The sequence below is a fragment of the Rhodnius prolixus genome, unplaced genomic scaffold (genome assembly GCF_049639745.1).
Source record: "Rhodnius prolixus isolate KJV_2025 unplaced genomic scaffold, Rpr scaffold_8, whole genome shotgun sequence".
NCBI classification, from domain to species: Eukaryota; Metazoa; Arthropoda; class Insecta; order Hemiptera; family Reduviidae; genus Rhodnius; species Rhodnius prolixus.
In genome coordinates, this window is record NW_027411593.1 from 34,111,172 (window position 1) to 34,138,673 (window position 27,502).

At 31.6% G+C, this 27,502-nt stretch overlaps 1 protein-coding gene across 1 annotated transcript; it reads left to right on the forward strand.

The window, feature by feature from the left end:
* The first annotated feature begins 666 nt into the window (after positions 1–666).
* Positions 667–26,532, forward strand: Sap-r (prosaposin). The gene is made up of 22 exons (XM_074122544.1): positions 667–856; positions 8,545–8,632; positions 13,102–13,252; positions 15,085–15,273; positions 16,436–16,549; positions 16,651–16,809; positions 16,983–17,162; positions 17,242–17,355; positions 19,320–19,433; positions 19,535–19,693; positions 19,867–20,046; positions 20,123–20,236; positions 20,939–20,975; positions 21,515–21,651; positions 21,748–21,906; positions 22,030–22,155; positions 23,181–23,424; positions 23,614–23,717; positions 23,849–24,032; positions 24,521–24,660; positions 24,749–24,952; positions 25,765–26,532. The coding sequence occupies exons 1-22, from the start codon at positions 817–819 to the stop codon at positions 25,843–25,845; spliced, it is 3,018 nt and encodes a 1,005-aa protein (XP_073978645.1). The 5' UTR covers positions 667–816; the 3' UTR covers positions 25,846–26,532.
* The last annotated feature ends 970 nt before the right edge of the window (positions 26,533–27,502 follow it).

Consider the following 27,502-nt stretch of genomic DNA (forward strand, 5'->3'; position numbering starts at 1 on the left):
ATGATATACTTTTTTTTAAAGGAGAAGTGATTGAGGTAATTACATTCTGTTAGCTCGTCTTTCTTTCTGGTAGTTTTCCAGAGGGTCTGATGTTCACCAGTTGTAGGAATATCGCCGGCTCCTCGGTCTTTAGGATTTCTTTAAAGAATTTGTGCGGATAGCAGTGCTGGAGAAGTGTATATCCTCTTTAAAACACAGCTAACTTTTCAATTCCGAATGCGGAACCTAATTCTCAAATGTATTATTGTAAGTTCATTTATCTTATTTCTTGTATTTAATATTTTATAAACAGCATCAACATTTAAAAAAACATTCATCAGAAAATACGTTTTTTCAACTTCATAAATCATTTCAACAATGTAAGAAAGAAAAAACTATACTGAAAAATAATTAATTTTAATTGCCACTAACACCACGAAAGCTAGCAGCTCTGCCGGTCCCCTTAACATAATTGAAGTTTAACTTGAGAGCGAAAAACATACATGAAATATTTTGTCAAAAAAAAAACTTATTGCATTGTTTTCAACATGACTTTCAAAATGAAAGTCATATGAGCATTTCAAAAATATGGTTTGGGGAATAACAATTTTCACGTAAGTTAGTATTGGGTACATTTACTTTTTTGTATTAGACCGGCAACACTGATCCATGCAAGGTTTCGTGAGTCGACTCAGTAGCAGGGTAGAGAAAGGAAATTGCGTAGATCATAGTTTATGAATCATTGTTGGCCAGTATATGTAGGGGATTTTTAGTCTTTCATTGTTTAGTATTCTATGAGTTTAAAGGAATAGAAATTGTATATTCAGCGATTTTAGGATGGCTCTAATATTTTTATATTTAATGGTTGTTACAACAGGTAAGGCATATATTTAATTTATTTTGAACGTATTATTTATTTCCATGTAAGTAATTAACAAAAACGTCTTTTGCACTGTCTTAGTCTCAGCATATTTTCTTTCATTGAAAGTGACGAATTTTTTATTTAAATTAGTAAGATTGGCTAAGACAGTATTTTTTAAAAATACATATGTAATTACTGTCAATTTATCACGTTTATGTGAACATTTTCAGTTGGTAAATTACGGACTTACCTAGCTATCCCTAGTATTGGGTACATTTACTTTTTTAAGTTAAAAAATAAGTTTCCAGCCTTCAGTTATGTAAGTTATTTACCACGACAATGGGATAAAAACTATTTGACCACCTTAAACCTATTTTATAGAGAAGATAATGATCAAAATGCAAGAATAATATCAGAGGTCACACATTGATATATTTTTTGAAAGTATCTTTATTTACATCTGTGAATGGTCAAAAGTTATATTTACTTAACCGGAATTTCTTGTTTATCTTGGTATTTTGAATGCTTCTGCGGTAAATGGAGTTCAGAATATTGATATTTAGGTAAACTATCAACTACACTAATAAATACTTTTAGCGTTTAAAAAAGTTGAAAATTACTGTGTTGTCTTTGAAATTTATGGCCTCTGTTTTAATTAAAATTTATCCTAGTTGGATATAATCATTCATTTATGAAAACAGTACTATCATTATTATAATAGTTTAACATAATTTGTTTTTTTTATACTGGTATTAAGGATTGTTGCGGTGGAGTAATAATAAACATGTAGAAAAGTAATTTATTGTTTATCGGTTCTCAATAAAAATTGAAGTCAAGGCTTTAGATAACTTAGAGTGAAGGAAAATGACAAGAAATTGTAAACCACTTTGTTTTTGTAATAAATTTTGTTCAGCATTCAATTTTATTTAAGATACATCAATTCTGACGTACAAAATATAAAATTTACTTTTTAAAGGGATAAAAATTTGCAAAGTTGTTGATAAATATGCTGAGATTTATTTTCAGTTACTCTCAATATTGTTTTCAGCTTTAAAGTTTTTATGGTTACTCTACAATAATAAATTTGTTGTACCTGTAAAAGAGATTTATTTGCACAAAATAAATTCTTGTAGCATATTTCCATCTTCTGATTGTGATTGCCGATTGTAAAAAACAATTATTAGACTTCAATCTCTGAATTAGAATTAACAAAATCTCATTTTGATTAGCAACAAAAATGATACAAGGTAAAGGGCAAAGGTGGTAGAATGACGATGATAGTATCTTCAACTGAACTATGTTACCAGATTTTACAGTTAGTGCTATTTATTGAGAATTTAATTTTTGGAAACATTAATGAACCAGGACTTTTAACTCCATCACTCTAATTTCATTGTTTTACTTATAATTTTATTTATTTTTATTTTTAATTTTTTTTTATCTAAGATTGATTTAAGAACACTGCGAAAGTAGCTCATTAAAATTATTGTTTACGATATGCTGTATTTTCATGATTATTTTAGCAGGACTTCGATAACTACTATCAATTTTGGAATTATAAAAGAAATTTATTAAATCAGAAAGGAAACATTAAATTAACATGTATTGGGAGATCGGAGCTTAGTGATTGCTTCGGTATTTATTAGGTTTCAGATTTAGTAGAGACCCTTGTCACTAATATCACACAATATTCTCCAAACGCTTATATTAAAAGTAAACAGGTTGTTTTCCTTGTTCACATTCTTATCTTATTTCTTAAATAATTAGTTTTTATAAATAAAATTTATGCCTTCTCAACTGTATTGATGTTCGATTATTTCCCACGCTCCATTTAGGTCACTTATTTAATATTTAAAACAAATATATTTATGTTGCCTTATTGATGAATACAAATACAGTATTTATTGTTTTGACGGTGACTTCTATTCTATTTTTGGTTTTCCCAGTTTGCTCACAGGGGCTTAGAAACCCTATAATCAAACCCTCTCAATTCCAATAATTCAGAGAAATCTCAGAATCTTAATAAGTTTTTACGGAAAGTCCAAAAAAAAGTATATTATGCTTCTCCAGCACCTGATAGTTTCCCACTTATCCCACATCTTTTTTTTTGTATATTGCATCGCAGTCAGTCAGGAGGTGCATTGGAGTTTTCTCCATTTCTCTCAGAAGTAGTAGGTGGATCAGTATAAGATAAGACACATCTTCTTCGGGTCCTTTGTGAATTGAAAATTTCCAGTGAGAAAACCTGTTACGGAACCTATTTTTATTCAGAACTGGCACGATTCAGATCTGCACTGCGACCTTTATTTGCGATCTCCCTTTAGATGTACCACCTTCAGGTCGTAAAAAAGTCTTCCAAGTTCTCTTGAGAAGTTCTAGGAAGTCGACAGTCAGGAATACTCAAGTACATCCTGGACCCCTAAGCTTCATTATCCTCATCACAGACATCTTCCTCAGATGTTCCGAGGACGGTTCCAAAAGGAGAACAGGAGTAAGTGAGGATTATCTCACAAGGTGAAGGATTGTGTAAGATCTTATCAATTCCAGTTATTTCAGCCTCTGTTGCCTATTCCTAGGAACTATTGCCCGGGATAATTAAAAGGAGATAGGGATGAAATCATTTTCCCCCCTCTACCATTTGCTAATACTTTGTACTTTGTAATATTATTCAAGTTAGCTCCACTTCACTTTAGAAATGTTTCGTGACAATTTAAATTTGTGTGCATTTCTTAAGGGTTTGAAGTCAGTCGCTTGCCCTCTTTAAAAGAGGATTTTAATGAACAGTTTGGATATTTTCTTATATAGAATGAAATCATTCCGCCCACTCCGTCTATATCCGATTGATGATGAAGCGTGGTTATCTCAGAAAAGTTTTTCATGTCTTCCAAAATTGAGAATCCGACTACCGTAGTTTGATAACATTAACAAAATTCGGAAATGCAAGAGCAGTATTGTTCATTGAGAAGTATTGTTCATTGTTTTTAGTAACTGATTCAATAATCCAGTTGGAAGAAAAGAATATTGCCAGTTTCCGTCTAGGGACTAAGACATCAATAAGTCCTGAAGACGGCCTAGTCCCTAGGTCCGAAAGCTCGGCAAAATTAAATAAAAAAATCATGACTAAAATTGGCCTAAAATTAGTCTTCCTACTAGTTTCAGGAAGTTATAAGGTATATTAAAAGTACGAGAGTCGTTTGAAAAGTCGGTGCAAAGTCAGAGAGATAGCACCACTGGCGCGTATCGAGGTTATGTTTAGTTAGTAGCATCTCTTGGAAGAACACACACCAAGTTTCAGCCAGATCGGTCTATTTCTTTGTGTTTGGCATTCGTTTGAATCGAGGAAGTCGAGTGATTTTCAAAAAATGGACGAAAGAGAATTTCGTGTGTTGATTAAACACTACTTTATGAAAGGTAAAACGCCTCAGGAGACTAAAGAGAAGCTTGATAAACATTATGGTGACTCTGCACCTTCGATTAGAACAGTTTATAAGTGGTTTCAAAATTTTCGGAGTGGCCATACGGGCACAAGTGACGTTCTGGACGCCCTGTTGAGGTTACTACTGCAGAAATCATTGATAAAATCCATGATATGGTGATGGATGACAGAAGAGTGAAGGTGCGTGAGATTGCTAGTGCTGTGGGCATCTCGAATGAACGGGTACATAATATTTTGCATCAACATTTGGACATGACGAAGCTATCCGCAAGATGGGTGCCGCGATTGCTCAATCTTGACCAAAAACGAAATCGTGTGAAGTGTTGCAAGGACGGTTTGCAGCTGTTCCAGAAGAATCCGCAGGACTTTAAGCGTCGTTTCGTCACTGTGGATGAAATATGGATACATCACTACACTCCTGAGACCAAAGAACAATCTAAACAATGGGTTACCAAGGGGGAATCTGTGCCAAAAAAGGCGAAGACCGTTCCTTCGGCCGGAAAGATTATGGCGACTGTCTTTTGGGATTCGCAAGGAATAATCCTCATCGACTATCTGGAAAAGGGTAAAACTATTACAGGTGCATATTATTCATCGTTATTGGACCGTTTGAAAACCGAGCTGCAAGAAAAACGCCCACGATTGGCCCACAAAAAAGTCCTTTTCCATCACGACAACGCACCAGCTCACACCTCAGCAGTTGTGGTCGCAAAATTAATGGAAATAGGGTTCCAACTCGTTTCACATCCCCCCTATTCTCCAGACTTGGCTCCCTCGGACTACTATTTGTTCCCCAATATGAAGAAATGGCTGGCGGGAAAAAGATTTTATTCAAACGAGGAGGTGATTGCAGAAACGAATGGCTATTTTTCAGACTTGGACAAATCCTATTATTCGGAAGGGATCAACAAACTAGAGCAGCGTTGGACGAACTGTATAAGCCTAAAAGGAGACTATGTTGAAAAATAAAAAAGGTTTACCCCAAAAAATTAAGTAGTTTTTATTTTTGCACGGACTTTTCAAACGACCCTCGTAGATTAGAATGAGAGGTAATGTCTAAATTTTCAAAGTTGTCTTTTACTTCATTTTTATTCAATAAAATAAATATATATTTTTTTATTTATTAAAGTCAGCTATTAAATATAAAAATTAATATTTAAAAATAAAATATAAAAAGTTTTTTGTTGTCACCTTTGACAGTGTCCTGGTTAATGGGGATTCCCGGTTCTTTTATTTTTTATATAAAATTAGACCAATGAAACCAAATAAAAAAGTTGTACCAAGCGCTGTAGAATTTGTTTCATAAACAAAATTAATGTTAATTTTCTATGAATTTTAGGATAAATGTTTGAGCATTTTTTAAGTATACACATACTAAATGATTTCAGTTACACTTAATCGATTCTATTCCTTCTTCTTCTTTTAATTGATTCTATTTAATTTTGATACATCCTGCCATATTTTTAATAATTTTTAGCTTCACAGACATACTGATTTCTTATACAATTTTTATGTGCGTTTGCATCAGCACATTTTAAAATAGTGTTTTTTTATCGCTGATCAAATGCATAGAAAGCAATATTTTTTTAGAGGCTAATGTGCTTTGGTTTTTTGTTCCCACTAAATGCAGTTATTATTTTTAAATTATATGCTATTCTGCGTGGTCTCTACTGTCCATCACGCACTTAACATGCCTATATCACTGTACATCCCGTTGCATCATGTCCTGTCTTTCCAAAAAAAAAAGGCAAAAAAATTCTAATATCTGTTGCTGCAGATAAGAAATCGTATTGCTGTTTGTAAATTTACAGCAACCCTTAGCTCTTACAGCAGGGTTTAAATAATTTTAGTACTTTTTCTTTTTTTCTAATTATATATTGACCTTAAGTTGTCATTTCGTAAACAAGCTAAAAACCAAACAATATGCTTACTTGCCAAAACTTGTCTGTCTAATAAAACACATATTTTGCTGTGTAACTGCCCTGGAAATGTTTATCATTCACAATGTTTATGCTACTTAATTGTCGGATGATATGGTTTATCAAAATATTTTTATTTGGCTCTTTATTTTTAAATTTTGATTATTTATGTAAAGGGAATTATTAATTAGTTTTCGTCATGTACGTTTTAAACTACAATTTTTTTTTAAACTCATCGTGTTTTAAAACTTCTAATGATTTTGATAAACCTCGTGTTTGATTAAACATGATCGTAAAATTAGTATTCAGTAATATTCGTCAATTATAAATGAAATAATTACAGTCAGAGGGAGACACATACTAATTTCCAAAGAGAATATTTATTTATTTTTTTTTTGTTTTTGCCATAATTTGGTACCAAGAATTTTATTTTTAGTGAAAACACAATTTATGAAACTTGTGACTTATTTTAAAATAATCACGTTTCCAATAGTGAGGAGAAGTAAACTGACACATATTTCGCCATCCTTTGGAATTTATTCAGTAAAGGTGTACTTTCAGGATAAATTTAAACAAAAGCAGAGCACCTAATTCACACATTCATCTACACTCCCTTATTAACTAATACTTTACACTTTATCTAAACCATTGTTTTAGTATATTAAATGACCTTAAATAGCAACCATCTCAAGGATGATGTAACATTAAATGACTCACTAATACGACTCATTGATTTAAATTTCCGGATCTGTTGGTTGAAAACTAGTTTTGAGTTCTCCCGAACTTGTTTATGACATGTCTGTTCTTAGAATTCAAAATTATCATAAATAGTGATAAATTTGATTGTCAAAAAAAAAATTTCTGGTTTTTGACGCCCACTGTCTGACAGGGTTATTATAATTTATTATTTTTTTTTTGTTTTCCATACTTTCTCGTCAGAAGTCATCAAAGATAGTCTTTATTTGAGCATATTCGAAAACTTAAGGTAACCATCGACTCGTTCAAATTTGCCAGAGATAAATAACCATTTCATTTATTAAGAATCTGCAAAATATATTGTAACTGTGCATCTGATTTAATGCATTGTGCACCAGGTATAAAATTTACCAAATACAACCTTAAAAAAACCCTAATTTTTAAATAAATGTGTAAGCGATATTTTTTGACTCAGCAAGGGCATTTAGAAACTCTTTAGCAAAAGTAACCAAATAAAAACCTCATGGATTTAATAAAATTTGGTCGTGGGTTTTATACCTTAGACCTAAACATTGAATTAGATAGCATTCAATTAAAAGTTTTATTTTGAAATGAGACTTGTATAAAATTTAAGTAACATATCTATTTCGAAAATATAAAAGAAGAATAATAATAATAATAGAGATTAGCTTATACTGGATTCAACGCAGAGATCCCGGTTTCGAATCCAGCTGCTGGCCCTTCCATTTTCTGTTCTTAGGAGCTTCTTACAGATGACTGTTCGGAGACCAGCAGCGCACTTGAAATAGCTACGTGCGACAATAACCTCAGATCTTGTCGCGCCTTAAATACAAAAAATAAATAAATTAATCGCTTATCTCAAATTACTTCTATTTAACAGTTTGTATATAGATTAGTAATTTAGCATAGATTGCTTTAAAAGTATTATTTAAAGAAAGAAAACTAATAATATGTTTTGTTATGCTCATAAAAAATGCTATTAACAATAATCAAGAAATAATAGGGATAAATATTTCATTATCTCTTATATTTACTTACATTCCAAACATAATTTTATGTTAGCTTTGTGAATTTTTTCTTTTTTTTTTGTTTAAATATTTTGCAAGATTTTAGCTGTTTATTCAGCAGATCACAGTAATTTAAAAATATAAATTTAGTATTCCAACCAATTAAATGAACCATTTGTAACCTACAAAACATATTTGAAAAATATTCGTGTTTAAAGGTATATTTATATATTTTTTTTCCAAGTATAATTTTTTGGCCCATTAACATCCAAGGCCATTCATTGGCTCTCAGAGTCAATTTTCTCGCAATTCGCCAAGATTTTGAATTAATTTTGATTTAAATTAGGAAACGGTCCCCGATTCAGTTCTCTGAATTTTGAAACAGCAATATTTTTATAACTGTCGTAGCAGTTTATGGATTAAATGCTAATCCTAAATAATTTGAATACTACTTTTATTTTTTTTGCTATCTAGGAAATTATTGCAAAAGTATCAATTTTATTTTTTGTTTTGTTGTTACAACTGTGCAGTTCAAAGTTTTCCTATAAATATTAAAAGTATTTCGTAATTTTTTTCCCTAATTTTTTGGGATGTATGAAATTTATTTGTGTTCATTTCTTTTAGTGTGTGGAAGTTGGGGCCACTACACACCGCCAGTTCCCAGATCTACCATTTGTAATAAAGGCCAGATTTATTGGTGCCAAAATATTACGTAAGTATTAGGAAATTTACTATTTATTTTTGCAATGCTGATATAATTTCCAATGGTAGAATAAATCAAGATTTGAGTTTTGATTAATTTTCTTCTTTAAGTGATCTTCTTTGAATTGGGAAGTAACTAAGAAAATCAGATTTATAATACTTTATCTAGAATGCTAATTAATTGAATCTCAAGATGGCTAGAACAACCGAATTTAAATATTGCCTACAATGTCCAGATGTTTTATTCTTCAGTTACATTCCTCACTCAAGTTAAGAACACCAAATTGGCTACTACGTTGAGCTCTCACTATTCTGAGAATACCTAAAATTATTGTCATCATTGTACTTCTTTAAATAACCTTGAATTTTTTTTTGGATATGTTCAAGCATTCTGTCTGATCTGACACCTATAAAATTTTTGTGAAAAGAGTAAATCGAGGCTCTTAACAGTTACTCCAATTAGTCGATAGAAAAACTCTCACAGTTGACTCTCCCAGCTTAGCAGCATAATTTTTCTCGCTTCTTTTCGATCTGCCATCTGCTAAGTTCTGTAACCTTTGATTCTAAGGTTATCAACCACAAATAGAGTCTGAAATCAGCTTTGAACACAAAATTTGCCGAACGTCATCTTGCTACAAGTATTTAAAAAAAATTAATTAAAGAAAAATTAACCATTATTAAAAAAATAAACCATATCTTGGGGAAGCATTTTAGTGCTATATATTGTTTTGCATGTATATTTTGTCTTCTCTCTTTCAAAATACAAATAATTTATAATCAATGATTTTTTTTAAAATGTATTTTCAATGAAGTTTAATGCTTTTTCGAGAAAGTAGATTGGAAATAATTGGCCAACCACTTCTTAATTTCAAAAGTTTCTGCTTACTTGTTTTACAGAAGTAAAATGTAACAAATTCTATAAAAAAGCCGGTTTGTTATCAATTTTAATAATCTTAAAATGTTATAATCTACAGTTTGTTTTAAAATTCATTCAACTCCCTTGTGTTTTGTTTGATAGAGGAACGGTATTGTTGTATAGATGTCTATCCAACAATTCATGGATGAAAAGTGTGCTTTTTCAGATCATTGCCCGTCTGTACAATGATCTTCCTGTAAATAAGAGCCAAGTAGTCGTGTGCTGTACCGTAAGCCGGAGATTCAATCGAAAAATTTTTATCCAAAGATGGACGACAGTGGCAATAATTAGAGAGCACCCACTATTCGGAGATCGGAATACATTTAAGAAGGTTCCGAGGACCTCAGAAGTTGGCGGACATGCTTTAATTAGAGGGGAAAAAATTGTGTTAATTATTTCTCTTTATATTTATTTATTTATTGGAGTCCCTTGAATCATTGATCTTACTTCTTGTGTTTGTAAGAAAAAAACAAAGGCGTCTTTAGGGATCTATTCATTTTAGGTTATAACCATTTTTCTCTAAAACTGATTATTTTTAAGATAGTGAAAGTAAAGTGAATAGGTTCCCAAAACGCGTGAACGTAGTATTAATTTAATTTTTTTTTTTTTTTCAATTCAGATAATTAAAAATCATCAAGGCCTTGGGGAGGCAAAAAAATTTCCAGTCATTCTGGAATTGTGTTCCTTTACCTTACCACAGGTTTGTCAAGTTCATGTACGTTCCCTAGGGCGATGATATGCTTAATAAATATATTCAAAAATACTTGTTGCGACCTCTAAATGAATATCAGATTTTTTGTTTGCGGCTTATTGTAAAAAAAATAACTTGATTGAACCGATAGGAATTTCCAAAACACACACTCAAAATAACTTTTTCAAGGTTTTTTTTTTAACTTTTAATTTTTCAGGTTTATTAACTAAGTGCTTTCGTCTAGCATTCCGGGTCCATCTAAGTGTTTAGTATGTAATTAAAAAACTTGAGGTAAGCAAGAAAGCGTTTAAAGCCTGTGGAAACTCACTCTAAATTCAATGTTAACAGAAAAAGGTCAATCAAAAGCGATAGATATTGATTTGACGTATTCATTCAGAGATTCACACTACCTCAGTAGTGCTGTTAAATAAAATTTAAAAAATCTTTCAAAACAAAGTTGTTGACAACTCTAACCACAAGTGCTGTGGCAGCCTAAACCCCTACTCAAAAATACATAGAGCCAGCAGAGATAGTTTGATGATATAACAGAAATCAATGAATACAGTTTGGCTATATTTAATTAAGAATTATTTATTTTTGAAATCTAATTAGGCTAAGCGAACAACAAGTTAGACAAGACAAGCTTCGACTAATTTTTCAGACTAGGTTCACGTTTATCTGTGGTGCATCGCACTCCGATTGATTGTTCATTGTAATTAGTCAAAACGAGTTTAAAAATGTCGTGATTGAAAAAGCAACGGCCACCTTTATCGATATTAGTTACTATACAGCCTTATACATAGCAGGTACTTTTCATTTATTTATACTTTCTCTTGCAGTAGTAAGAGAAAATAAGAAAATCATGCACATTTTTTATTTGGTGTTTACAAAAAATAAAATAAAATAAATATTTTATGCATCTCGACCTTATTTTATAGATGAACTCAATAATTTCCTATTTCATGGTTACATACTCCATTCCAAATTATAAGCAACAACCAACAACAACTTTAGTGACTGACATGTTGTGTCCCGACTATTTATGATTTAATCTCCTTTACATCCAATTATTCTATGAACCTTTGCTGCCCACTTCATGGAATGACAATCTGTGAATTCAAAATGGGGTTGCTCTTTTGACAACCCATACATTCTCTGTAATGGCTGTTACTAGCTCAACCTTCGTGACTCATACTAAGATAATAGCATTTTTAGAACTATAATCTCTAGTTAAATTTCTATTTTCTGTTTCGTTATTAATAGTTTGTCTGAATAGTTGAACTGATAAAACAATCTATAATTAATATCCTTTATAATTCAAATGTTATCTAGTTGCTGATATGAATTTTATTCAAGTTCATATATTGAGGATCCAAAATGTAAAAATCCTTAAAGCATTATTTTGGGAAAAAATGTCTTGACTAAATCCTCTTTTTTATCTTCCTGATTTTAACGTTTTTGTTTAATATGGCATCTAATGATTTTAACAAAAAGGTCTTTCATTTTTATTTGAAACCCTCGAAATAACATGTAATTGGCCGGATCCAAGAGCAAGAAAAAACTGGTTATACGTTAAACGAAAGACTGTTGCTGAAAATGAGCAAAAACGGTATTTTCAGAAAATGTTTTTGTTCTTGTTACCTTTTTTTGTAAACAACGTAGCGCCTAAACGCGCGATCCATACCAGGTTATATAATAAAAGAATTGCTTATTCCTAATGTTAAGGAAATCTGTAAAGGAGATATGCAGAATAGAAAAAAAGAATTCTTTACCAAATCGTAGAGAAAAGTTTTGTTCTATAACTAGTATAAATTGCATTGTTTTAGTGACAATAGTTATTGAGATATGGAAGGGTAAATTTTTGGGGTTTTCAAACCTCTTCAAATTTCAAAGTTTATATCTCTTTTCGTATTGTTCAGACTTTAATGAATTCTTTTACTAAATTTAGAGAAATGTTATGTGCCTCTATTTATGTATTTCTTATTGTTTAATCAACTCTTATACTTCACTTTTTAAACTAGTAAGTTATTGTTAAAGGGTATTATTATAGAGATGAAATGACAAATATTTGATTTAAATACATGATAATTTTTTAAACAATAAAAATAATGTACAATTAAAATATAAAACATAAACTCTAAATTATTCCAAAGGTAGCTGTGTGGAAGAGAATAAAGTTTGTTCACTTCCAAATATCATTTTGTAAACATTCATTTATCTCTTCATAAAGGCAAAATGCCCACAAAGCCGAGTAAGATGTGATTAAAAATCTATTTTTTAAATCCAAGAAGACACATGAAAATACATTATTTCATTAAATATGACATAATGAATTCAATAAATATTTACTTAGAGTTAAGTATTAAGATGATAAGAGTAATTAGATTAATTTTAAGGGGAAAAAATCATAATGGCAATTCTCAACAGTTTCATTTAATTATAAAATTTCGAAAAAAATTCAGATCACAACTTAGGAATACTTAAAAATCACTATCACAAAATATATAATTTAAAATGTTGATTAAACAATAAAAAGTTCAAAAATCCTTGTGAAGTCCAGCTTAGGCCTTTTTCTGGTCAATAATGCCGAATTTCAGGTTGTTCTGTTTACAGCGAAATTATTTTAAGGAAAGGTAAATTGAGTTATTGCGTCAGATTTCCTTAATCATGAGAGGCGCCATATTTCTGAAAATTTCATCCTTTGTATTTTTTTTAAATAGATTTCTAAACAGTATTGTAGGATGTAACGTAATTCCTGCTGATAACAGATATTACGAACTCAGACATTTCCGCTTAATAAAAAGTAATAACATTTATTTGATGTTAAAAAAATTAATTACTTAAATTCGTGCTTTGTTTGTTTTGTTTGCAGAACAGCAGCTGAGTGCAGTGCAGTAAGGCACTGTATACAAGGTGTCTGGGAGCATGAGGTGCCAATCGAAGTGGATAAAACGTCAATATGCCAGACTTGTATTGATATTGTTAAGCTTGCCAGAGATAATTTGGAAAGCAACGAAACACAGGTAAAATATCCGGATATTTATTATGAAAGAATGAAACAGTTCAAGAAATAATTCATTGCTTAGCTTTATCGCAACACAGCCAAAGCGATCCTAAGATATCTGGAATCTTCGCAAATTTATTAAATAAGCGAATATGAAACTATACTTAGAAACATTTTTCTAAGTAATTATTTTAGGGCTTAGATTTATTTTAGATGAAGTTTGGAGACCCATTTGCTGAAAACAAAAGATCTATGGTACTCCTATGCGAATCATTCTATCGTAGGATGTAATCTTATTTAAGTGAACAATCCAGGGTCTGCAACTGAGTTCGCCTAAGGGTACGTTCACAACGGAGCTGTGAGCATAGATGATAGCGGAGATGATAGCAGTGATGCAACAGCGCTTATAGAATAACCTAGTACAGGGGTCGGCAACCTTTTTTAAGTAGAGAGCCATTTTACCTTAATAATTTTAATAAATCTTACCAAGAGCCGCAAGGGTGATAGTGTAAACAAACTCTGTAGATCATTTGTAATCACAAATTATTATTTTATGATATTCAATAACATTTAAATGTTTTACATATATATTTATTTTCACATATTGCAAAGTAAATAAACAAATAAATAATAAGTTAACGAATGAAGTGGAGGCAGTCTTGCAATATAAATCAAGTACTCCATTCAATTTCGAACCTATCGCATTTAAAATTATTTTTGAAAAAAATACCTTTAATAAACGGAATTTTCATTCGTTTCAATAAAATTAAAATATACAATATACGATATTTTGGACAGGCTGAAGAGCCACACAATTTGGATAAAAGAGCTGTATGCGGCTCGCGAGCCGCGAGTTGCCGACCCCTGACCTAGTACATTCTTATGTGAGCGTGCACAACGAAGCTTCGACTAGTGGCTCATACTCGCTGCTATAAACGAGCATAGATGATAGAATTGAATTTTTAGCTGAACTCCAGTATCGGAGCTTCAAAATGGACGTAGAAAAATTATTTAGTGCTGTCTTTACTCATTATTTTTGGTTATTATTTTATTATTTACTTTTAAACAATATTTTGTTTCTTAAATCGTGCTTACATTTATTTTCATGTGTATTTATTTGTTTTTTTTTTCAATAAAATCATTACTAACCTAAGAGTAATCACTAGTTTTTCTTCTATGGTTATAGGATTTCCATGACAATTTTTCCAAAGTTTTCTTAATTTTGACCTTATTTTTTCTAAAATATAGTCGAATGTGGGTGGACCCATCCTCGCATATTCAAAAAAACGATCCGGATAATTTCTAAGTTCCTTATATAAATAGTGAAATTCACCCAAAGTTCTTCGTTTTTTATTTATGGTATGTACATGATATTTTCTAAAGCGTTTTTTCTTTAAAATATACCATTTCGTTGCTGCTGAACATAAAAACTCTTCTTCACTTCTCGGACATGTTGCATGTATCACAGCTCTGTTGTGCACACTAATCAGCGATTATATTTTACTCTATCAGTTATCATCTCTCACAGCTCCGTTGTAAACGTACCCTAACCCAGTTGCAGTATAAATTATAGGCACTAAATAAATAATTTGATGTTGAGAATCATTGTGAGTTTGTTCGAGATCAACTCAGTGCAGTATTTTAAGAGTATTAATATTAAGTTTTAAAACTTAAACATTTAGTTATTAATTAAATTTTATATTACTTAATACTAATATCTTTCCAGTATTTGAGCTCTTAATTTGTTTTTTCAGAAATACGTAATTGTAACTATGAGACTTAAATTATTTAAAAAATTGTAATTTTAAGAATTTATACATTTAATTTATTTTAAATTTATTGTTAATACAGGAAGAGTTGCGTCAGGTCCTGGAAGGATCATGTAAAATAATTCCAGTAAAAGCTTTAAGAGAAGACTGTGATAAGTTGATGGATGATTTTGGTTCGTATCTTGTGGACACGCTTGCTTCGCAGATGAATCCTCAAGTTGTTTGTTCTGTAGCTGGTCTTTGTAACAGTAATAGATTCATAGGTCATCAGGTTAGTTTTAATTTTCTATAGTTTAGATGAATATAACTTAGTAATTTTTTAAATGTATAAGGCTATCTAATATTTTGTGAAAAAACAAAAAAAATATTTGGGGTAGTTCTAATTTGGCTTGGAAACTATGGAACAATTTAATTGGCCCGTTCTGGCTCCCACCCTTAAATCAGTTGGGAATGGCTTAAATCTGCCTCCTAAATTCATATTCCGTCAAGTTGAAGATCTCTTCCCTAACCTCCATCAACATCGGAAATCCTAACAAAAACCTTCTTTTCACAACTAACCAACTTCTCTTAATGGTTTCTCCTCGCCCTCACTGTTAGGATCTCTATTTGCTCGGCCTCCACTTCCTCAGTTATCTGCAGTGCCACTAGCGTATAATTTGTCACCGATTTCTTAGGACACCTCAACGTTCTCTCCCGGTCAAAATATCCAGAAGGAAAGATGCTATCCAATAAAGCGCCAATAATTTTTATCTGGTCGGGAGATTAAAAGGAAGGGGAAAAAATTAGTTCTGCCTAATTTAAAACAAATTTTCAAGGAGTAAAATAAAGTAATCGCCTATTTTTTCAGGCGAGCTTTACGTCCAACTACCAATTAGGTGTGGTGGACGGAGGCGACTAGCAAACACACTTCACTGTTAATTTCTTTTATTAACCATTAAATAAAATCCAAGGCCTAAGACCGGGAATCGAACCCAGTGTCACAATACATATTACCATTACAGGTCTCGCCTCTAACCGCTCTGCTACCGTGGCGCCTAATTTTTAAGGATTATCAACAATACATAATCCGTAATGCATAATTAATATTGAAACTAATGATAATGACCAGATGCTTGCTAGATTCTTAAATCTTAGAATCTCCCTAAGAGCTTCTATCAGCTCCTCTTTCCAATTATGAACAGTGTTGTCTGAAACAAAAGAACACTACCCAGAGATACCGGCAATGCAATGAAAAAAAGCTCCGGGCGCCAGTAGCCTTAAGAATTGATGAAAGAAAAAAGATTAATATGTGACAGGTCGCACAAGTAAAGAACGTGCCAAGCAGAATTTCACTGTTCCAGAATTTTTAAAACTACGAGCGGAATCTACTATAATATATTCTAAAAATCTACTTCATTTGTTCCGCTACTAATAATTTATTTTTCTTCCTCTAGGATACAACAATAAAGGTGGATCTTAATTGTGGCAATTGCTTTGGTCTAATGAAAAAGATTGAGGGTAATATTGAAACGGCAACAACCAATGATCTTTTAACAGTTCTTACCAATGTACGCAATCAAATTTCATTTTTAATTCGATTTTTGAAGTTAAAATATTTTTCTCCAAAATAAAAACAAAAAACTATTACAGTTATTAAATAATATTACAGATATGCCGCAATTTTGGTAGTTTCTCTGATGCGTGCACGTCAGTAATATACGAGAATATGGAAAAAATTGACTATTTTATTAGGAACAATGTAAAAGCAAATCCAGTTTGTTCACTAGCTGGTGTCTGCAAAGCTAACTACCATAGTCATGCTGATCTTGTGAGTGCGCTTTAAAATAAAGTATTTAAAAAAATTACAAAACAAAAAAACAATATTGTTCATCTAATGGGTGGAGATTAATATGGAAAATAATTTAAGAACTCCAATTCAGTGTTTTTATTACTACAAACATAATAAAAATATTGTAACTAGATTATGTACCTTGTTTTAAGATCCGTGTCCCGATCGGCGATGTTGAATTGATTGACGTGCAGAAAAACAACGATTTAGAGTGTGATTTCTGTGGTCAATTAGTCCAACATTTTAAAGAAGTATTGATTGTTAATACAACTGAACAACAATTTAAAGAGGTTCTTCTTGAGTTATGTAAAGTGACTTCTTACGAAGATGAGGTATGTATATCTGAAAGGAATTAAATTTAAAAATTGACTTATGATTAATAAATTGATTACTTTTTCTTTTAAATTTCAGTGTGACAGCTTAATAAATGAATATTATCCTACAATTTATGAGTTCGTGTTAACAGAATTGACTGGAACAGTCCTTTGCCAACAGATTGGAATTTGCCCAAAGAATGGAAGCGGAGTAAGTTTTGATAATATAAGATAACTAATAGTTTGTATTTAATCAATATAGTGTTACTGGTAAGAAACTTTATAGATGATTTACTTGAAATAAACTATATTAACTTCGGGTAAAACGACAATAGTTGAAGAATTTTAGGTTAGTAAGGTCAAATTGGGTTAGGACAAATGGAACTAAATCCTTTAAATCCTAGTTCCTTCATTGTATGTAAGGTTAGGCGTTATAACGAGTAACCTTACTCTGCAAAACCTTAATTCTTCTTGAAACCTCAATTGGAAAATTGGAGATGCTATGGTCCTTCATGGGCTGTAATACAAGAAAGGTAGGCAGAAGAAACAGCTCAAATTGGTTAAATGATGTTTTTTATGACGGTTTTATTCGGAAAGTAGTGTCGTTTCCAGAATTCTGTTTGAAAATGAAGTATTGAACTTCTATTGGCCTAACAACACGAGTAACACTAGCGTACACTCCAAATAAATACTCTTTACAATATTAATAAGGTCCTTGGAGATATGTAGTAGATTTGTGATACTATTCGGAATTGGCAAAGAAAACTCTGATCATTATGCTTAATGACTTCCACTCGTTCAAGTAAACGTTTACATTTTACTCTTTGTGCTCACATTCCATGAACACTGCAGGAAGCTACAATTGATCTTTTAGATAGTAATGGATTTCTCTTATTCCATTCCCTTTAAATCTGCCACCTACGTGTAGTTAACTATCTTTTTCGTTCTCAGTATTGATGAGGTAGTGTGGCTATTATATTTGATAAAACTTTATAAATTGAATTCAGTTTTCTGTAAACAAACAGATGATTCCATTTCTAAAAATGGAGAATCATTGACATTACGGTTCCTTAAATTCCAAAGAATTGCGTCAGGTCCTGGAAGGATCATGTAAAATAATTCCAGTAAAAGCTTTAAGAGAAGACTGTGATAAGTTAATGGATGATTTTGGTTCGTATCTTTTGGACTTGCTTGCTTAGCAGATGAATCCTCAAGTTATTTGTTCTGTAGCTGGTCTTTGTAACAGTAATAGATTCATACATAGGTCATCAGGTTAGTTTTAAATGACTATAGTTTAGGTATATATAACTTAGTAATTTTTTAAATCTACAAGGCTATCCAATATTTTGTGAAAAAACAAAAACATATCTGGGGTAGTTCTAATTTGACTTGGAAACTATGGAACAATTTAATTGGCCCGTTCTGGCTCCCACCCTTAAATCAGTTGGGAATGGCTTAAATCTGCCTCCTAAATTCATATTCCGTCAAGTTGAAGATCTCTTCCCTAACCTCCATCAACATCGGAAATCCTAATAAAAACCTTCTTTTCACAACTAACCAACTTCTCTTAATGGTTCCTCCCCGGCCTCACTGTTAGGATCTCTATTTGCTCGGCCTCCACTTCCTCAGTTGGCTGCAGCGCCACTGGCGTATACTTAGTCACCGATTTCTTAGTACACCTCAACGCTCTCTCTCTCGGTCAAATTACCCGGAAGGAAAGATGCTATCCAATAAAGCGCCAATAATTTTTATCTAGTCAGGGGATTAAAAGGGAGCAAAAAAAATTACTTCTGCCTAATTTAAAATAAATTTTTAAGGAATATCCACTATACATAATCCGTAATGCAGAATTAATATTGAAACTAGATTCTTAAATCTTATATTCTCCCTAAGAGCTTCTATCAGCTCCTCTTTCCAATTATGAACAGTGTTGCCTGAAACAAAAGAACACTACCCAGAGATACCGGCAATGCAATGAAAAAAAGCTCCGGGCGCCAGTAGCCTTAAAAATTGATGAAAGAAAAAAGATTAATATGTGACAGGTCGCACAAGTAAAGAACGTGCCAATCAGAATTTCACTGTTCCAGAATTTTTAAAACTATGAGCGGAATCTACTATATTCTAAAAATCTACTTCATTTGTTCCGCTACTAATAATTTATTTTTCTTCCTCTAGGATACAACAATAAAGGTGGATCTTAATTGTGACAATTGCTTTGGTCTAATGAAAAAGATTGAGGGTAATATTGAAACGGCAACAACCAAAGATCTTTTAACAGTTCTTACCAATGTACGCAATCATATTTCATTTTTAATTCGATTTTTGAAGTTAAAATATTTTTCTCCAAAATACAAACGAAAAACTATTACAGTTATTAAATAATATTACAGATTTGCGGCAATTTTGGTAGTTTCTCTGATGCGTGCTCGTCAGTAATATATGAGAATATGGAAAAAGTTGACGCTCTTGTCAGGAAGAATGTGAAAGCAAATCCAGTTTGTTCACTAGCTGGTGTCTGCAAAGCTAACTACCATAGTCATGCTGATCTTGTGAGTGCGCTTTAAAATAAAGTATTTAAAAAAATTACAAAACTAAAAAACAATATTGTTCATCTAATGGGTGGAGATTAATATGGAAAATAATTTAAGAACTCCAATTCAGTGTTTTTATTACTACAAACATAATAAAAATATTATAACTAGATTATGTACCTTGTTTTAAGATCCGTGTCCCAATCGGCGATGTTGAATTGATTGGTGCGCAGAAAAACAATGATTTAGAGTGTGAGTTCTGTGTTCAATTAGTCCAACATCTTAGAGATGTACTGATTGCTAATACAACTGAAGAAGAATTTAAAGAGGTTCTTCTTGGTTTATGTAAAATGACTGCTTACAAAGATGAGGTATGTATATCTGAATAAAATTAAATTTAAAAATTTACTTATGATTAATTACTTGATTTTTTTTTTTTAATTTCAGTGTGACAGCGTAATAAATGAATATTATCCTGCAGTTTATGAGTTCTTGGTAACAGAATTGAATGGAACTATCCTTTGCCAACAGATTGGAATTTGCCCAAAGAATGGAAGCGGAGTAAGTTTTGATCATATATGTTAACTAATTGTTTGTATTTAATCAATATCACTGGTATGAGACTTTATAGATGATTTACTTGAAGTAAACTATATTAACTTCGGGGAAAATGACAATAGTTAAAGAATTTTAGGTTAGTAAGGTCAAATGGAGTTAGGACAAATGGAATTAAATCCTTTAAATCCTAGTTCCTTCATTGTATGTAAGGTTAGGCGTTACGACGAGTAACCTTACTCTGCAAAACCTTAATACGTCTCGAAACCTCAATTGCAAAATTGGAAAGGTTCTTCATGGGCTGTAATTCAAGAAAGACAGAAAGAAGAACATTAACAGATGATATCATTTCTAAAAATGGAGAATAATTGACATTGTGGTTCCATCAATGTCTTCATTAATAAAATAAGCTTAGAAATGTAATTTTTTTGTAGAGGGTATCAAATGTTATAATCCGCATAAGTAGATATCTGAAATTTGCCAATGCCAACTTAATTTGAGGCTAATGGGATGATAGCAACTTTCCAATTACTTTACTTGATTGCAACTGTCACAAAAAAATGGCAATAACTGAAGCCGATAAAGATCTCTACTGTATCCTTGCGCATAATTCATTTTATTCATTCTTTACAATAATTTCGTTTTTCCTTTATGGGAATTACAGTTTTAATAAAATGAAATTTTAATTTAATTTTCTAAATGTTTCAGTTTACACGGCCTCTACTCCTTGTCAACGAAGAGAAACGTTAGTATAATTCTGAATTCTTCAAAAAAATTAATTAATAATTATTCATTAAGATTTATTAGACAATTAACTTCAACAGAAGTACAAATTAACTCAAATCTGAAATTTCGTCCGTTAAGAACACATTTATTATCGAACGATCTCGGATGAGTTTAGAGGCGCCACGATAGCTGAGCGGTTACAGGCAAAGTCCGCAAAGCTAAGTAATATTGTGGTACTGGATTCAATTCCTGGTTTAGACCTTGAAATTCAATATAGTTAATGGTAAAAAAATTATAGTTAAGTTTGTTCTCTAGTTGCCTCCGCCCGCGATACCAATTTTGCGGTACCAACTACCAAGGTAGTTGAACATAAAGCCCGCCGGAACAAATTTATACGACAATTTAAAGCTAGTTTGAGTAATTAATTAGAAATAAGAGCGCTAGTGAAATATTGGCGTTTTAAGATTATTTGAAACGACTGATAAAATTAGTCTTAGTATAAACTGACCCCTTACTTGAAAGATTTTGTATTTCAAAAAATATTTTATATAATTTCAGAGAAGGAACAGCCCTCACAATTACCTATCGAAAGACTGTTTCCACTTACGTTCGTGCCAACCGCATCATTTAGTGTTGTCAATACAAATCCTGAACTGTGTTCATTCTGCGAATATTTCCTACATTTCGTGCAGAGGGTAATTATTAATAAAATAATGGAAGTTTGTCTACTATGAAACTTGTTAATGAATAAATTATACCTTTTTTATTTGTCCATTATTGACCATTTCCAGGAAATAACTTTACCAAGTACCGAAAAAGAAATAACAGAAGTTGTTGAGAAAGCTTGTCATAAACTTCCGGTGACGGTTGCATCTCAGTGTGATTCCTTTGTTAAGACCTACATGGCAGACTTTATAGCTCTTTTAGCTAACAGAATAGACCCTTCACAGGTATTTATTCACTATCTGACTGGTAATTTATAAAAATTACTGACATTTGAAATCTATGATAGAAAATATTCTGAAATTAACTTTGTTTATTTGATATAATAGTTATACTGATATTATTTCCAGGTTTGTCCCAATTTAGGCATTTGTCCTAGTACTTTGGTCGCTGTAAGGTATGAGGATAAACCAACATGCCCATTGTGCCTGCTTGCAGTTGAAGCTACACTTTCCAAGATTTCTAACAAAACTGAGGTAGTCATTAAGTTCAATTTTCTTCTTTATGTTATCTTTAAAAATGGATGGTTTTTGTTTAAACCTTTGAGGGTAATCCGGAAAGTAGAGGTTATAAGTTTTTTTAACAATATAAAAATGCAAGCAGTTAAACGTAACTTCCAGAGATTGTACTTTAGGCATTTCATTATTTTTTTCCAGGAAATCAGCATTTAAATACATTTTTATCATCCGTTTGACAATTTTTATGTTCCTATAATATAGATGTCGCCATTTAGATTTTCACCTGGTAGTTGTCGGAAAATTTTTCCGCCCAGTTGTTCCTCCTGTTTGGTGAAGAGATGTAAGCAACTAGATACGAGATCGGGGTTGTGAGGTGGTGGTATTGTTATTAATATTCTTACTATTTTTTTTTTTTTTTTGTTATTATTATTAATTATTATTATTGAAGGTGACAGGTTGTAGTGCCACTTTATTTCTCGGTATTAAGCCCACGTTTCTCCTCCCTATAAAGTAAGAAAAGTCAGTCTTTAACGCCAAGAAACTTGCACGGCTCTGACGCTTTTGGATTTGAGTTCTTCAGTAAGCATCTTGAAATTTCAGGACAAAGTTCATGCAAATACTCTTCAATTTTTGGCTGGTGAATGAATCACTCTCCAAGGATGAGCCTTCTACTTCTCTCTTTAACGTCATCTCTCGTACCTAGGAACGGTTTCACGATGAATCGCGGCGGAGCATAAGCCTTTTTGTATTCAGGTATCATTCACAGAGGATATTCTGCAGAATAAAGGTGCTTACATTTAACCTTTAGCATAACGAGGAATGGAAGCTTATAACTTGCGATGCTGCTCGTTCCACTGCACAGTATACCAACTTCGCAAACAAACATTTCCCTGTGAGAATTACTTTCCGGATTAGAGTTGTGAGCATTTCCTATTATGATGGGTAACAATAAATAAAATATGGGCAAAATTCATATGAAAGCAATATGTTTTTGTTAACAAAAAAAAAATATGTATAATGCAGTTCTTTGAACATAATTTTAGGTGGAGATCAATGATGCTCTTGATGATTTATGCATTAGAGATGTATTTCCTAACACCTTATCTACAGAGTGTGTTAAATTTATCACGGACTATCGCCGCGAGCTTACTGACATGATTATTGCAGAATTTACTCCTCAAGAATCTTGTGTATACGCTGAAATTTGTAAAGTACCAAAAAAAGCTCAATATTCTCCACAACATGAAGGACAGTTGGAAAATAAGATCGTATCAGCTGGCAGTATTGGTGAGTATAAATCTTAAGTGCGATTTGTGAAAATAATTGACTAAGTATTTTCGTTAGTTATTTTTAATCCTTTTTATATTTTACTTTTTTTTATTCTTTGTAATAATTTGTTTTAATCAGGGTAACTACTTTCAAATAATCACTTTCTTTTTCTATAGTAGTCTAATTTTTATGTTTTACGTTTTTTAGAAACCAACGAAATTGTGCAAAACGTAGACAGTCCAAACACCTGTGTCCTTTGTGAATTTATTATGAGCAAATTAGAGCAAGCACTGAAGGATAAAAAAACTGAGGTAAAAGATTCTCATGATTATAGTTAAATAATAATTAATTTAAGTAAAATTAACTACTTTCTCGAGGCGGTATTCTTGACCCATACTTTCAATAATTTTTTTTATTAAAATACACAATATTTTGCTTTTAGGAAGAAATCAAGCAAACAGTATATAAGATTTGCAACTATATGCCTAAAACAGTCTCTGCTCAGTGTAAAAACTTTATACAACAATATGCTGATTTTGTATTGGACTTACTAGCGCAAGAAATAGAACCAAAACAGATCTGCACAGCCCTCAATCTTTGTGGCAGAGCAAATATTTTGATTAGAAGTAAGTCATCCATCACAAATGAATGTTATATTACTCTGATTGGAGAACATAGTTTTATTTATGTTAAAACACATTTCTATTCTTGCCAATCATTCACAAGCAAAATTACTGAAATTAAGCAATCTTTGTTTCATTGCGTAACTTTTATTTTAGCATTTACTATTTGTGCATTTTTTGGGGTCTAAAAATAACATATCGATCCAAAACTGAACTATACATTTTAGAGTTAATTGAAGTACACAACTAGTAAGTAGCGCATCCACAAGTAAACTTTAGCTCGCCAGTATTTCAAAATTCTTTGCAAAATCTGCTTTCTTTATATTAAACAAAACTATCTGTGTGAGATGTTATTAATTTAGATTCTACTTTGTCTGCTTTAAAAAGAAATCAATCGCGGACTATTTAAAGAGTGGTGAAAAAATGCCATTATTTCATTGAAATTTAACATTGTTCTGTTCCCGTTAATAATTTAAAAATTTCTTTTACAGATCCCATGAAAAGATGCCTGATGTGTGAACTCCTGATGGATGGATTGAAAACTGTATTAACCGAACCAGAGATTGAAGATGACATAAATTACAAACTAATGAAAGCTTGTAATTATGTTCCAGAAGATCATATTGCTTTCGTAAGTGATACTTGTTAGACAAAGAAATTTTTGTTCATTGTCTAAAATGAAATTATTTATAGAAATGATTTTATTTGTGCATGTATAGTGCCGTAAAATGGTGTTTGTTACGGCACCGCAAATTGAAACAGCATTACGCACTCTACCAGTGGGTCCTCTAGTTTGCCGCCGTATACATATGTGTCTTAACGTAGGATCAAAAGCCGTATTGAAAATGGCCGGGCCAAAAGGAAAATGCTATTTTGGTCCTGATTATTGGTGTAAATCTACAAGTACAGCTGCTCATTGTCAGGTAATTTTTCATTTGTCTGCAATAGATGTGGAAGCTATTATTATTTTAGTTGGAGCTTTAAAAATAAATGTAGCAGCCTTAATTGAAGAATTAGTCTTGAAGAATTAAGATAAGTCAATCAGCACTTGACATATTTGGAGGTTAATAACGCGATAGCGATATAAGTTTTCATTACTCGTGGTATTTTCTGACAAATGGTCGCTTAGAACTTTTTTAAATTATAGTTTTTAAGTAAAGGGCCCAGAACTATCTTTCTTTAATCCTCAAAGTATTTTTTATAAATTGGTTTGATTTTCAGCTAAGTGATTTGATTTGGCTTGAGAGACGTGACGACCAAGAGCCACACCATAACTATAATTTGATTGTAAAGAAATACTAACAAATCTAGAGGCCTTTGATTGAGTATTTGACAAAAATAAATGAATTTGAATGAATGAATAAAATCGATTCAGTAGATTAGAAAAGCGGATCTGTCGGTGTTCAATTTTTATAGATCAAAACCTATTACAAGACCTGGCAGTACCTAAACCATATATGAATTTGAAACTCGCGTAACCTATAATGAGTCTTTATATGTAAAATACTTTTTTCTTGTTTCGTGGACCTCAAAATATTATTTTCGGTAAAAACTGAAAATAAAAAATCTGCACGATTGCAATATTACCTCTTAAGAGGCGTAAGAGAAAGATAAAAAAGAAAGTGATTTAGATTTGGTGAAAATGTTGATGTTTTGAAATCGTTTTGGATTTGTGTGTATTTTGTAAGTTAGTAATCTTATCTTATTAATTCATTTTATTTTTTATTTTTACTAGGAAATTGAATATTGCCAGAAACATGTATGGAAAAGTGACAAACCAAGAAGATTAATCAAAAAAGGATCTATAATATATTAAATATTAGAATATTATAAGCAATTTAACATTTAAAAAAAGTTCTGATCGAAATTATGTTAAGTCTGAAAAAAAAAATTGAATATTTCCTTTATAGAATTTTATAATTTCTTAGAATTTCAAATTTATAAATTTTAGCTATAGAAATTTATCATAGTTTATCGTTAAATTTATAAAGAGTCGTTTTTCATTGTTGACTTATCCCAATCAAAGATAGATTTTAGTTGATTTGAGGCCGCAAGTCGCTGTTACTATATTCTTTTCCTCTTATCTAATGTTTGTCATCGAAAGACCTAAAATTAAATTTATAACATAAAGTATACAATACATTAACAGTATGTGAAGATAACATTGGACGCCATTGTTCCTCTTTTTTTTTTCTTTTTTTTAGTAATATTTAAAATTAATGAAAAATGTACAGAGAATGTTAGATTTTAAATTAATTGATAATCAGAATTAAATGTATTCTTTTGTGTGATTTAGTTTAAAGGAATTAATTTTAATAAAAAGTAATTTCTGCTAATTGTATTTTTAATTATTTATAGCTAAGTTACCAGATTTAGCGAATACTAAAACCTCTAGAGCGCAAATATCCAGATTATATGTAAAAAGAGTTGTGTTTATAACGTGAAAAACACATTGTGTGTACATTGTATTTTCTAAATTAAAGGTTGTTTAGAAAAAAGAGAATTTTTATGTTTAGAATCTTTTACTTTAATGTTCTTATTTCATTATAGGCTTTGGTTCTCCAACCGAAATTTGAACTACGAAGCAAGAAGGATGGGGAATATTGGACCAAGATGGAAGATAAGCATCTCGCGTCTTCACAATGGACGTTGAGTCAGTTTATTATCATCAGTTCCCATTTTCCAAAAAAAATCACTCCACAGGGAAACCATTTATTTTTGAATGAACACACATTAACGGTGCTTATCGTGTAATTAATGTTCTTTTAACTAATACGAATTGCACCTTTAGGACTGCAATTCCATGGTTTTTACACCATAATGACGGCACAGGAGGCTGAAGGTGTTGACCACTGTTTTAGTTTTTCTTTTTGTTGATATTCTGCACTATGACTAATCTCTATTATGCACTCTTCACAAGTGCCAAGTGAGATTGCTCACCTTTAAGCACCTAAGAAGATGAAACAATTCATCCACGTTCTCCAGTGAATTTCTAGAATGAGCAGAGAGCCAGTATTTAGAGATAACCATTAACCGACGTTAACTACTAGCCCACCAGGCCACTCTAATTCGCTGAGAATAACGCCTAATGAAAGGTTACCAGGATCACAGTGAAGTTTTGGAAGGGAGAGGTGCCTGTTAGAGATAACCGCTCTCTCGTGTCCAACAACCTCCTCCTCGCAAAAAAGGTGGTTGGGTTCTCGGTAGGTACCGAGAACGTATAAATAAATAAACGTATGTACACCTAAAATTCAATTCTACGGTCACTTTTCTAGAACCAGGTGATCTTTCAGAAAGGTAAAATTAATTTTAAGAAATATGAACCATGATTTTGGTTGTTTTAATATTTATTTATTATTATTATTTTTAATTATGTTTGGTCTAGTTTATTTGTATCATCAGATGAAACGCTGCTCATCCTGGGCATCATACTGAAGTGATTAAGGGTCTATTTTTTATTTCAATTGGTATTT

What these genes read in the sequence shown, in the direction of transcription:
- Sap-r (XM_074122544.1), top strand. Translation starts at nt 817, where the DNA reads ATGGCTCTAATATTTTTATATTTAATGGTTGTTACAACAG. An exon ending in TGGAAAGCAACGAAACACAG is followed by an intron (nt 13,253 to 15,084) that starts GTAAAATATCCG and finishes TTGTTAATACAG; the next exon opens with GAAGAGTTGCGTCAGGTCCT. An exon ending in TTTTAACAGTTCTTACCAAT is followed by an intron (nt 19,434 to 19,534) that starts GTACGCAATCAT and finishes ATAATATTACAG; the next exon opens with ATTTGCGGCAATTTTGGTAG.